This window comes from Mastomys coucha, unplaced genomic scaffold (assembly GCF_008632895.1).
Source record: "Mastomys coucha isolate ucsf_1 unplaced genomic scaffold, UCSF_Mcou_1 pScaffold13, whole genome shotgun sequence".
NCBI lineage: Eukaryota > Metazoa > Chordata > Mammalia > Rodentia > Muridae > Mastomys > Mastomys coucha.
Window position 1 is genome coordinate 76,212,290 of NW_022196895.1, and position 12,732 is coordinate 76,225,021.

General features: G+C 46.0%; 1 protein-coding gene across 2 annotated transcripts in view; it reads right to left on the bottom strand.

Annotated features, from left to right (window-relative positions):
- The window catches only part of Ctdp1 (CTD phosphatase subunit 1), a 60,159-nt gene that overhangs the window by 14,147 nt on the left and 33,280 nt on the right, over nt 1–12,732 (bottom strand). The window contains exon 11 of one of the 2 annotated variants that reach the window (XM_031366132.1): nt 8,274–8,436. In XM_031366132.1, the coding sequence (XP_031221992.1) occupies nt 8,274–8,436 (163 nt within the window). Of the gene's footprint in view, nt 1–8,273; nt 8,437–12,732 lie in introns of those variants that run through there. The other variant, XM_031366133.1, reaches the window with a different exon arrangement.

A 12,732-nucleotide genomic window follows, 5' to 3' on the forward strand; every position in this document is an offset into this window, starting at 1 on the left:
CTGGGGTCCAGTGGCCTAGGAGAGAGTATCAGCCCATGCCCTCAGGACTGCACTCCTTCAACAGTGAGGATTAAGCTGCACCCAGCAGAAGCAGAGAGGACACTGAGCTTGCTGGCTGACAAGAATGCTCTGAGGCCCTGTGGGGGACCCACTTCCCTGCACTTGACTCCTGACTCTGTGAACATGCAGAGGAAAGCTAGAGGCTCCTTTAAGTTTTTGCATTACTTGCTATGCACCACAGAAAACGGTACAGGGGGAGAATGTGTTTTAAGGGGATGATGTCAACTGAGAAGCTATTTTTATGAACAGAAAATACTTTGAAGGCCAAAGAGAAACTTTAATGACATGTGAAAAACCCCAAACTTGGAAAACAAACTTGAGGCGTTCTGAAACTGCTTAAGAGGATTTAAAACTGTCACACAAATGCTGGCTGTAGGCAGCACATATGTTCTGAGTGACTTATGCAAATGACACTCTAAACCCCAGAAAGTTCTTCACACCAGGGCAATGAAAACAAATGATAACTCTCAAGTCTCTCTCTCTCACAGGCTTTAATGAAAGCCCAGGGACTAAAACCCCAGGGACCAACATTTTCAGGAAATAGAGGGCCAAAGACACAGGATCATTCTTTGAAACATTTATCACCTTAAAAAATAAAAAATAAAAAGCAAACACCCGATGAAGACCTTTTAAATCACCATACCATCAAAGAACATTCTGTGTAGGATATGCTGTTACCAAGTGGCTCAATGACGTCTGCTGACTAAACAGCTTTGGTTAACTAGGATAAATGTCTAAGATCCAGTCACAAGTTGATGAGGTGAGAGTGACTGCTGTTTAATAACAGAATATGCCTTGACGTGTCTGTTGTGCACTGTGACACTAATCATCAGATGTATACACAGTACATGGTCACAGCTGGGCTCTTTTCAGAGTCTAATTCAGTGTGAATTGCTACTGTTGTTGGTCATAGCTAAAGGGTAATTGATTATATATAAACATAAACAGTGGCACTGGCTGTTATAAAGAGAAGAGGAGCAGATCTGAGCAGACGAGTGCTAAGTGCCGAGTCCAGTGGACTGCCCCACTCTCAGAGCATCAGTTTTTAGCTTAGGGTGCAAACACTGGTAATCAGGATGTTGTTCTTGCACAGTGGATAAGCAATACACTCAGCCCTCACCTAACGAGCACCAGTCACATGTGCTTAGATTCCCTACCTAGGAGGAGCAAGGCTTGGGGGGGATTGCGGTGGGCTGAAGGAGGCCAATTGGCCAAGGAGAATGGTAACCAGCGGTTAAGACTTGGAGAGACAAGTGTGGCGCTTGGCTCCTCTCCACGGCCACTGCAGGCACACGGCTTGCTTCCTTTGGTGAGTGGTCTCCTCCAGAAGCAGGCAGGTGCAGAGACATGATGATGCATCTGCCCCTGCTTCAGTACCCCACAGTATCCCTCTACCATCTCTTCAGGTCTTATCTCTGCCCGCTGGCTTTTAAAAAAAAAAGTTATTATTTGCTAATAATCTAAAGACAAACAGATTGTCCACAGTAGTAAAGAAGAAAGATGAAATCACAGAAGACACAGGATTCTCTAGCACTAATTATTTTTCTTAAAGAAAAAAAAATTCACTCTGGGAAGCCTGCAAACTCACACAAGCCCGAGTTTCCTGGTTTTATGGCTGACCAAACACATCCTCTCCAAGAGAGTAGACAACACATGGGGCTGTGAGACAGAAGACGGAGCTATCCCTGCCCACATCACAAGACAGAATCACGAACCAGGAAGAAGGGGGTTGGGAATGATATACACAAAAGTTTTAGCCACCATGGAAACAAGTCTTTAAATTTTGACAAATAACTGTGTAAAATTTTTCCTGGTATATAGGAGTCCATGGGGTCAATTAGTCTTTGGGGTAATTCTCACCCTCCTCTCTCTCCATAGAACCTACACACCAGATTAAGAAGAGAGGACACACAAGTCTAAATAGTGGCTATGCAACAGAGGAATCCCCCACCTCATGCCCAGAAGCCAACACACCCACCCATGGTCTCTGGGAAAGTCTGGACCTGAAGCAGACATAGTATGGATTTAACCCGTCCACCTCCACACCTGGCCAGCTCAACTGTACAGAGACTGCTGTCTGCCTCCTCCTTGATTCAGATACTCTCAGTGTCTTAGTCAGGGTTTCTATTCCTGCACAAACATCATGACCAAGAAGCAAGTTGGGGAGGAAAGGGTTTATTTAGCTTACTTCCACATTGCTGTTTATCACCTAAGAAGTCAGGACTGGAACTCAAGCAGGTCAGGAAGTAGGAGCTGATGCAGAGGCTATGGAGGGATGTTCCTTACTGGCTTGCTTCTCCTGGCTTGCTCAGCCTGCTCTCTTATAGAATGCAAGACTTCCCAGCCCAGGGATGGCACCACCCAAAAGGGGCCCTATCCCCTTGATCACTAATTGAGAAAATGCCCCACAGCTGGACCTCATGGAGGCACTTCCCCAACTGAAGCTCTGTGATAACTCCAGCCTGTGTCAAGTTGACACACAAAACTAGCCAGTACACTCAGCCATCGTTTCTTCTAGAACTTTCCTGAGACAGATTCACTGTTAGCAGCACTACTCCGAGGTCCCCAGACCTCTGTTTATTCCCTTCCATAGTTTTTAAGTTGTTGGTAGCATGCTAACAATTACATTACAGGAGTGGGGACTGCCAGCACCCATTCTCAAGGGTGGAGATCCTGCCCACCAGGTCAGCTAGAAACGGCCATGGTTGGGCTCTGCTCAAATGAGGAATGTGATCTGCTTCATTATTATGACATGTGTCTTCTCTCAGGAGGTTGAGGCCATATACCGGTGCCTAAACTGTTCTCAGTTTTCCTCGTGGCTGGCAAACTGACTAAATCAGGAGTGTAATTCAGTGTAAATTCTGACCACGAACCGGACTGACTGAGGCTGTCAGACAAGCAGAATGCATAAGACTTGTGTTCTGATAAACACTGACACCACCAAACTCATGCTCTTCTAAGAGAACCAAGAAGTTCCTTGGTAAACCGGCATGTGCTATTTAAGTTCACCGAGAAGCCGGCTCAGACGCAAGCATGTTGTTGCAAAGTGTCCTTCAAGCTTTCCTACCTAAGAATTAGCTAGCCCACCTCAACTCTCGACAGGGAGGGAAGAGAACAAACATCTCAAGAGTTAGACACCATGTCCTTGAGAACACGTGGAAGGTGAAGCATTTCCATCGGTGGTTAACATTAGTCTAGGGTGAAGCAGTGCCTACAGTGGAAATGGGAAACAAAGTTCAGCCACAGGAAGCTCTTTCACAGAGAGAACAATCAAGAACTCCAGCTGAAGAAGAAGAAAAAAGCCTCTAGCTGACTGCTCTAACTTAACCTGCATTGCTGCTGGATGATTCCAGGTGATAATCTATGCACTGTTTGCTGTATGTTCTATCATATGGAAGCCTTACTCAAGGGGACCCTCTGAAACCTGGATCAGTAACTCTACCTTACTGCCCCCATGATGCTATTTTTTGTTTGCTCTCTTAACTGGCTACTCCAGTCATCTCTGCTAGATGTTTTAAGTACCTAGTTTGATGTTATCTACTGACACTCCATCTATTATTTATTTTCTCCGTTTGCTGTATACTTAAATTCACCCATTCAAAACCAGAAGGACAGCTATCCTAGACCACTGTCTGAACTGTACAGAACAAATAACTATTAGAGTAGTTATACAACAAACACTGATAGGTCTGGGCAGTCTAGTTAAGCTGGTGACTCACCCAGTACCACCAGTGACGGAGCAGCTCCTATCTTCCAAGCCCACTTGTTCTGACACAGAAAAGCAGGCTGCAGGTAGGCCTGCCCCCTCCCCAGGCTGGGAGTCTACCTTCGGGACTACACTGGATTGTCAAGAGTCTTTGGCTTCTATGCTTCTAGAAATACACAGGATGAGAGCACAGCTAAGAGAAAGCAGTGCTGGTTTTGACTAGCTCTGCACGTCTCTGCTGTACTTTTCTTGCCCACTCCAATCTCTAATTTGCCTTGTGGGCAATGCTTTCTAGAGTTTGGTGGTTTCTCTATGGTTCTGGACAGAGTGCCACCCTCAGACCTGTGCTTAGAAGAGCACTGGTTTTCCCTGCTCACAGAGGTGGCAGTGGAGCTTCCATTAGTTATCTGGACTTGGGGCAATATGTCATCAAAATCTCTATAAATAGAGCCAGGAATGAGAGGTGAGATGGTGAGGATCCTGCCCGCCATGCTAGGGAGAATGGACACGGTGGGAAAAATGGAAACTAACACTCACTGCTTTCTCTATCAGAGGGTCTTCACCACAGGTACAGTGACCCTGTCACAAGCACCAAACCTCAGCCACTCTCCATGGCTCCCTCAATCTTGTGTCTTTTATGCCTTCAAAACCAGTACCATGTGGACAATACTCATACATTGCTAAGTTCTGCTGGAAGCACAAGATGGAGCCTGGCCTCCCTGGCAGCTTCTGTCTGCTGACCCTGAGGAAATGTGTTCCTGTTGTCCCAGTGAGACCTGGAAAGTTTCACCTCAGTGGTGCTGAGCTCTGACAATCACAGCCACTTCTCAGCCCCAGGCACACACACATTCGCAGCAGAACATCCACAAATAGCCCCAATCCAGCTAAGGGCAAAAAGCCTGGCTCCTCTCTAAACACTTCTCCAGTTTGCATTACTCTTACCAATCTTATCTCCTAGCTCCTACCAGAAAGACCATTAAGCACTTAGCACTCACAAACTTTGTTGGCCCAAAGTTCCAAATCTTCCCCAATCTGCCAATCCAACAGTCCAAGGCACAAAGAGGTGCCTGGTCAGGTGCACGGCAGCAGCAAAGCCACTTCCCTAGTAACAGTTTCTGTTGCTATGGTAAGACCAAAGCCTGGCTTCTGAGTCTAAGTCACTCCATCACTGAAGGAAAATCAGGGTGGCAGAACAAAGAATTAGTCATAGCACACCCAGGAAAGGCGGAGACAAGTGGCCTCACCTGGGTCGCCTGCCTGCTTGCCACTATGCCCGCTGACTCTCTTCACTATTAGACAACTCAGGGACCAGCCTGTGAAATGGTGCTGCCCACATTCAGGGTGGGTCTTCCTAACTCAATGAACAATCTAGAAAATTGCCCACAGACATGTCCACAGGATCAAGGTAATTCCTTGCTAAGATTCACTTTCTGGGTTATGTCCAGCTGACAGGTAAAACTAACTAGCAGAGTTATGGACATAGGACGTGTACATTTTGTAGCCTGCTGTTACACACAATGCCAGTGGATACTGTCTGAAATGCCTTGGCTCAGGCTGGAGACTGATGCATGTCATGAATTGCAGTGCTGCTGCTGTTCATACAAAGTTGTCTGCTCTTAAAGAAACATAACTGTTTACAGAAAACGAAGAATATTTTCCTATCATTAGGAAACATAAATATGAAATTAGTATATTGCTTTCAATTATATTGTATTACAAATGCTGATTTTTAAATTGCTGTTTTGAGTTGCTGATTTGAACTTCATTTAAAAAAAATTATCAAATGAACATTGGTTTGGGATTAGCATATACTTTCCCAACAATTTCTGAAATGGCTCTACAGATATCATCGCCATCTTATATGATTTTTATTTTTGTAACATGGTATCATCGGAACTGATGATTACAAAAGCAAAATATCAAAAAAATGAAAAATGTCAAGGATGTTCCATATTCTGCAGTAGCAAATATTTAATTCTTTTAGAAGAAAAATAATTTTTCTCTTAAAAAGAAAAAATTCTGACTTAAACCCCTAGAACTTACACAAAAGAGCCAGGCATAGTGGTACACACACTTACACTCCTAGCTCTGCAGGCAGAGAGAGGTGGATCTACTGGGCTTACTGGCTTAGGCTGTCAGCCTGACCTAGCTGGTGAGAGACCCTCCCTTTCTTAAAACCAAGGTGGACAGTACTGTAGGAGCAGTGTCCAAGGTTGTCCTCTGGTATCCACATGCATGGCAACATATGTCTTCATGAACACTCATCAAATAAGCATATTTATCTTATTAGAGTACAAGCTTGCTTTGACCTTTAATAAGCGACAAGGTTATATGTATACCAAAGAATTCCTGTAAAATAAACCTCAAGATTTACTACAAGCAACCGTGTGGTTTGTATCCCTAGTTTACAAAGCAGACTAAAATTCCTCAGGAAAGGCCTGCTCCAGCTCAGCCATGGAAGCCCCTGGGTAGCAATCCAGATGGAGCTGACTGTGCTTCTGGGCCAGTTCCTGTGATAGCCTATCAAGCAGATTGGTGCCTCTCTCCCAAAACAATATCCCCACCCCACCCCAAGGCCCTGCTCTGGTCCTTGCGTCCATGGTTTCATTGGATATGACAGTCTTTGTAGATGTGTTAGGGAAGATGAAGTCTCCTAGAGCAGGGTGGTCCTACAGTGATGACTCCTGTCAGCTGAAGAGGGACAGACACTGACATACAGAAGACAGTTAAACCTAAGCACCCATGTGGCTTATCACTACTTAATGGATATGTCACGCAAATCCTAAGTGGCCAGAGACACATGAAAATAGCCTGCCTGCCTGCCCACTTTGTCCCAAGAAAACTAGACTAACAGTCTAAGGTGATCTGGGACCCATGAACTCAGAAAGCATCCCCCTATCTCACACACAGGGAAGCCTGGTTACTGCCTGTTGGAGGATAGGGACGGCGTTTTTATGGTCCCAGGATCCAGGAATGATCAAAGCCTGTGTAGGGATATGAGGCTTCCCCCAGGAATGATCAAAGCCTGTGTAGGGATATGAGGCTTCCGGTTGTCTTCCCTCAACCTAGCACTCTAGCCAGAGTGAGCTCCTCCTTGGGAGCTCTGTAGAGCGAGATTAGGGGGTTAAGGCTGGCTTTTACAGCTGAAAGGATAAGATTCTGGAGTAATTAAAGTTGCTGTTTCACAGCATAATTTGAGGATATGAAGGGAGTAAAAACCAACAATAAGGCCAAGTAGTATCAAATGGACTGCAAGGGAATTCTTGTGAAGCCAGAAGGGGAACAGCAGCATGGCAGACCTGTGGGTGAGGAGAGGGAAGAGCACTAGCTGGCGGGAGCAGGCACTGCTTTCAGATTCAAGTTAGCTGAGCTTGAGGACAGGGAAGCAGTGGCCAAGAAAGCCTTCTTATGAAATGACAAGAGTTAAAGTGCAAAAACACAGAAAAATGGTACGTAAAGAGTTCAGAAAAGAAGTTATCATCTGACAGAATCTGAGATACTGATGAGATTTCATCCTGAAAATAAGTGTACTTTCTTGCTTTTGCTAGAACATCAGTAAGAAGCACGCTTTCTCCTGGAGCTCTCTGCTGTGTGGTCAATGCAAAGGCAGCAGTGCTGCGGCAGTGCTTCTGCCCCCTCCCCCTCCCTCCACACACAGTGCAGGTAAGTGGGCTCCCACAGTGGCAGCAAGGGCAGAGGGCAGCTTCTGCCCACGTGACCTGAAGCTCATCTCTTACAGTGAGTGTGGTCCTCTCAAAGCAGTCTTCAGAGCAAAGACTGCACAGACCATACCACAAAAAACCCAGAAGCAAAAGCTTCTATAAGAGGGCTAGCCTGGGAGCCCAGAGGAAGATGTATAAAGCCAAGGGACACAGGAACACCCAGGGCTGAGCCTAGAGTACAGACAATACTGGCCTACAACCCAGTTTTACTTTTAGCTCTAAGAGATAACCTGCCCCGCTCCATACCCCAGTATTTAGGCTGTGCTTAAAACACATCTGTAGTCAGGGTGTTCAATTCTCCAAATTGAGCATTTGAAAAAACTAACTTCACATTATGTACTTAAAACTATTTAAGTGTTGTAAAAATGACAGAAGAAACTGGTCTTAATTTGTCTGAATTAATGTATTAAAAAAAAATCTGTTTAACTGAATGCAAACTAATTAAGCATTTCACATCCAGCACCCTGTCTGGACTGTCCCCTCAGCAGTGTACGCTGAAAAGTTCTTGTGGCTCTTGGACCTCAAAATGCCAGAAATCCCCTCCCTCTTGTTATGACAGTTTGGAACATCTGCAGACACTCTCACGAATTCCTGGGAGTGGAGGCTGTGTGTTTTTATTGCCAAACACACGGGAACTTCATTTCACGTGGTTACAATTCCTTTTAATAGGAAACCAGGTGTTAGCTCACAACACATGTGCCTGTCCTGCACGGAAGCCCAGCTGAGTCTGCGATGTGCACGTGCACACCAGCCTCCGGAAGCTGGGACTTGCATCACATTCTCACCTCTTTGTCCATACTCTCTAAGTCCTCCTTACAGAGAGTGTACAGCGGCATTGTCTCTGACATACTGGGTTGTCGCTTTCTTCTAGCAGGGCCAGGCTGCTCTCCATCTTGAGATTCTGGCAGCTCTTCGCCAAACATTTGCTGCTGATGTGGCTGAACAGCTCTGTAAGGAATGTTACAGTCCCACGTGAGGAAAGCAGTTCCATAGCACCTTTCTAGCTCCGTGGCAGACACCTGACTCTTGGATGACATGATACACACAGAGAGCATTTGTAGGGAAAGACAAGGTGCCCTGTCCACTCTACGCACTTGCTCTCTCTGCTTGTGTAGCACACCCAGCATCCCCTCCTGGGACATGTCCTGGCCCTCGAGGAGGCTCACACTCACCTCTTTTACAGACAAACCACCTTGTCTACAGGCCATCACCTGACTTGACCTGAGCACAAAACTTAAAGGGAGACAAATGGTTTGCCCTAAGTCATCAGGGAGTAAAGCTAAGACTCATTAAGAAACAAAAGAAAGCAAAAGTGACATTTACTTTCTGTTCAGAGCACTGGATAGAAGCCACACAGGAATGGTGAGTTAAGAGGTGGATCTCAATGGAGTGGACTTAATCTGTTTATGAAGGACACAGAAGAAACGCTAGGTTATGTGTGCACAGTTTCACTGAGTACTATAGTAACCACTCAGTTGCAAGACCAAGTTCAAGCCTCAAAGACACTTCCAACCTGGACCCCCAAGTGGCTAACACTAAATTGGTATTCTTATCAGCAAAACTGCAGCTCTGTTGCAGTTTCTGTCTGCAATGTGCATATTTCACGCATGTTTACGTTTGTGTTAAAGTTTAAGGTACACCAGGCAAAGTGGCTCACATGCACAATTCTAGGACGTGGCAGGCTGAAGCAGGAAACTTCTGTGAGTCTGAGGCCAGCTGTTTCTAGAAGCAGTCCTTCCTGAGGTTAAGGAGTGGGGCGAGAAGCTGAGCACCACTGGCTACGGGGTCCCAGGCTGGCCATCACAGACACTGTGGGTAAGGTGACAAGACCTCACCATCATGCTACAGGGTCCCAGACTGGCCATCAGACACTGGAAATGTGGGCCCTGGCAAGCAAGATGGTACAGCTCATACAGGTACTTGCAGCCAAGCTGGGCCACTTGGATTGGCTCTTCAGGATCCACAAGGTGGAAAGAAAGAACTGACACCCACAGTGCTCTGATCTCCACAAGGATGCAATAGCACACACATACCCATATGCATACATGCATTCGAGTACACATACATACACAAAAATTAAAACGTAACAACAGAATAACGGGGCATTAATTCTTCTAAGTCACAAAGTTAGGCTAACTGAATATTATCTATCGAGGGCAAAAGATTTTTCTGCCCAGAAATCTGCTTTCCCAAATGTTCTCCATGTCCCTATCTTTAGCAAAGCTGTGTGGCCACAGTCAGAGAGCTCAGCAGAAAGTATGATGAGGATGTGTGTGGCCAAGGCCCAGTATTGCCTTTATGAGACAGACGAGGGACTCATGAACAGGAAAACACTATGATTAGTATTAAATTTGCTACAGTAAAACTCCTGATGTTATTTTCCTGTAATAAGTAAATATATTGGGTTTGAGGCAAGCACTCTTACTGGCAGCTGCTGGACCCTCTCTTGCTTGTCTGCCTCAGTCAGTGGAACTATCTCTATGTAGCACTGGCCATCCTGAACACACTGTGGACACTGTAAGGAAGCTACACAGCAACCTGAGATGCTTGCCCAGGGCTGTTTCAAAGCCTCTGTAGTGAGTTTTTGCTATCACGAGAAAAGCCTTGGTAAGCTCTAGATGACCCTAAAACAATTACCAGGTAGACTCAAGGGACAACACTTCCTCTGGTGGCCTACCAGAGACTTTCCTGACTTGGTATCAAAGGGCAATGCTTTGACTACTGTGAAACTCCCTCCTCTGGCTATACAGAACAGCCTGAATGACTCACTTGGTGAGCTAGATGGGCAATGCTCTCCTGATGTAACATTAGGCTTCTCTTTAATCTTTATTTGCTTACTTTTAGTAGAGTGGGCTAAGAGATCAGAGTCACAGTCATGGTGGAGGCAGCAGAGTGGCAGTGACCGCTGAGTAGTCGGCATAGAGCTGTCAAAGTGGCAAGGCTGTTCTTAGCTGAAGAGGAAGCTCGAGAGCTCAGACTGGCCGGGGCAGAACAGAAGCCGAAGAACAGACGGCTGTACAGAGCTGGAGAAGAGAAACCACGGGCCATGGTGGCTGGAAGACTTCGAGAGTGTTGCTTAGCCCTTGGAGTCTAAGCCATCCCAGGCTTGGACAATGGAATACTAGCCAGAATCAAGGGGTAGGGAACCTCTCATGCCAACTCCTGCCAACATGTAAGGAATTCCAAATCTCCTAGGCTTGCAGGGAGCTGTTCACTTGGAGAACCTTTAAAAACACTTAGAGGTGAGCCCAGACATCTGAGGCTTGCAGAACTGCAACACCAGAGGGTGCCACCTCCTGCCATAGTTGCTCCTGTCCAATGCTGAGTAACAAGCCTGAAAGGAGCCTCTTCTTCCCTCCCATGCTTTCTATCCAGGTTCAGCAACAGGACCTGAAACATCTGACTGACCACAGCTGCTCAAACCACCACCTTTTGCTCCCAACACCCACAGCTCCAAAGAAAACAGGGGAAAAGCTCATGTAAGTTTTCCTTTTACTAAAAATAAACATACTATGCTTCTCTTTAAGGTTGCCTAATGGTTTTAATCTAATTTGAAGTGTAAGAACAAGACCTCGGGCTGGTGAGGTGGCTCAGCGGGTAAAAGCACTGACTGCTCTTCTGAAGGTCCTGAGTTCGGATCCCAGCAACCACATGGTGGCTCACAACCACCTGTAATGAGATCAGACGCCCTCTTCTGGTGCATCTGAAGACAGCTGCAGCAAACTATGCCAGAGCGAGCAGGGCCGGAGTTAGAGGGGCCAGCAGAGGTCCTGAGATCAACAGCATCCACACACATGATAGCTCACGGCCATCTGTACAGCTACAGTGTACTCATACACATAAAATAAATAAAATAAATCTTAAAAAAAAAAAAAAAAGAACAAGACCTCTCTCCCAAAAGCTTAGTGTTAATCTTTAAAGGTTAGCACTGCCAAGGTCACGCCACGCCCAGTTCCCAGCCACCCTAGCCTGACAGCACCAGGAGAGTGGTCTGCAAAGGGTGACAGGCTTGAGGTGCATGAAACATGCAAAATCACCTTCTCTGACCTGCAAGACATTACAGATCAGTCACTACACGGTAGCTCTGAGGTACCTCCTGAGACACCCGTGACCTCCTGACAGATCAGTCACTACACGGTGGCTCTGAGGTACCTCCTGAGACACCTGTGACCTCCTGACAGATCAGTCACTACAAGGTGGCTCTGAGGTACCTCCTGAGACACCCATGATCTCCTGCTCTTCCAGCGCTGCCCAGGTGCAGGCTAGTTACTCTAGGAATCACCACCAAAGGAAATTCTCAACCATAGAACCAAAGGTTCTCCCAAGTATGGCAGAACCATAAAAATAGAAAGCACTCCCACTATATTCCTTCTCAATGTGAAGAAGTTACTTTTTATTTAAAATAAAACATGTATTAACACACAATGATTTAATGTTAAATGAGCTGATATGATAAATCAATGTTTGGACAATACCAATTCTAATCTAACCAAACCAACCCAGTGTTGCTCGGCTCATGCCATCTTAAATGACGGCAGGGAGGAGACAGGTAAGAAGCCTAGAGTCTAATAGCACTCTTTGCAGCAAGACCATTCCATGATGGGCACCAGAAGCAGCCCAGGGGAGAGTGAGACTCGGTATCATTTCCCAATAATCCTGCCACCCCTCCCCCACTCACTATCGGTTGTCAGTTCTTAACTGTTCTTAAGACAGAGGATGCAACAGACCAGAGTCTTAAAGTGATGGGAAATGGCCAGGCTTCAGCCAGAATTACTTGTGTAAGAACAGAAAGGCCTCTAACCATTGGAAAGGACAATCAACAGAGGGTTGTTAACTCCAAGGTGACCATTTATCTTACAAAGATTTTAAACCATCCACGAGGAAAGACTTTAACCATCAATTACAAATATTTCTGAAAGAGACGGGGGAGGAGGTGGAGGGGAGGAACCCTTGGCAAAGGACAGAGGGAAGTCTAAGGGATGAAAAGCATAGTGAAATTGTGCCCACGAGGCTGGCAGCAGCAGGTTGCCAGCAAACTCACGTGTGTATCACAGGTCAAATGCAACAGAAACTACCTTGTTTGCAGAGAAAACACAACTGGAGAGGAAAAGGAGGAGGCAGATTCAAGAACTCAGGGAGAGTCAACAGAAGGTTCAAAGTCCTAAAAGAGGCAGAGATGAACCCAAATAGCGATGGCTGGCAATGTCCCTAATCTGCCATAAGTTATAAACTAGTGATCTAAGA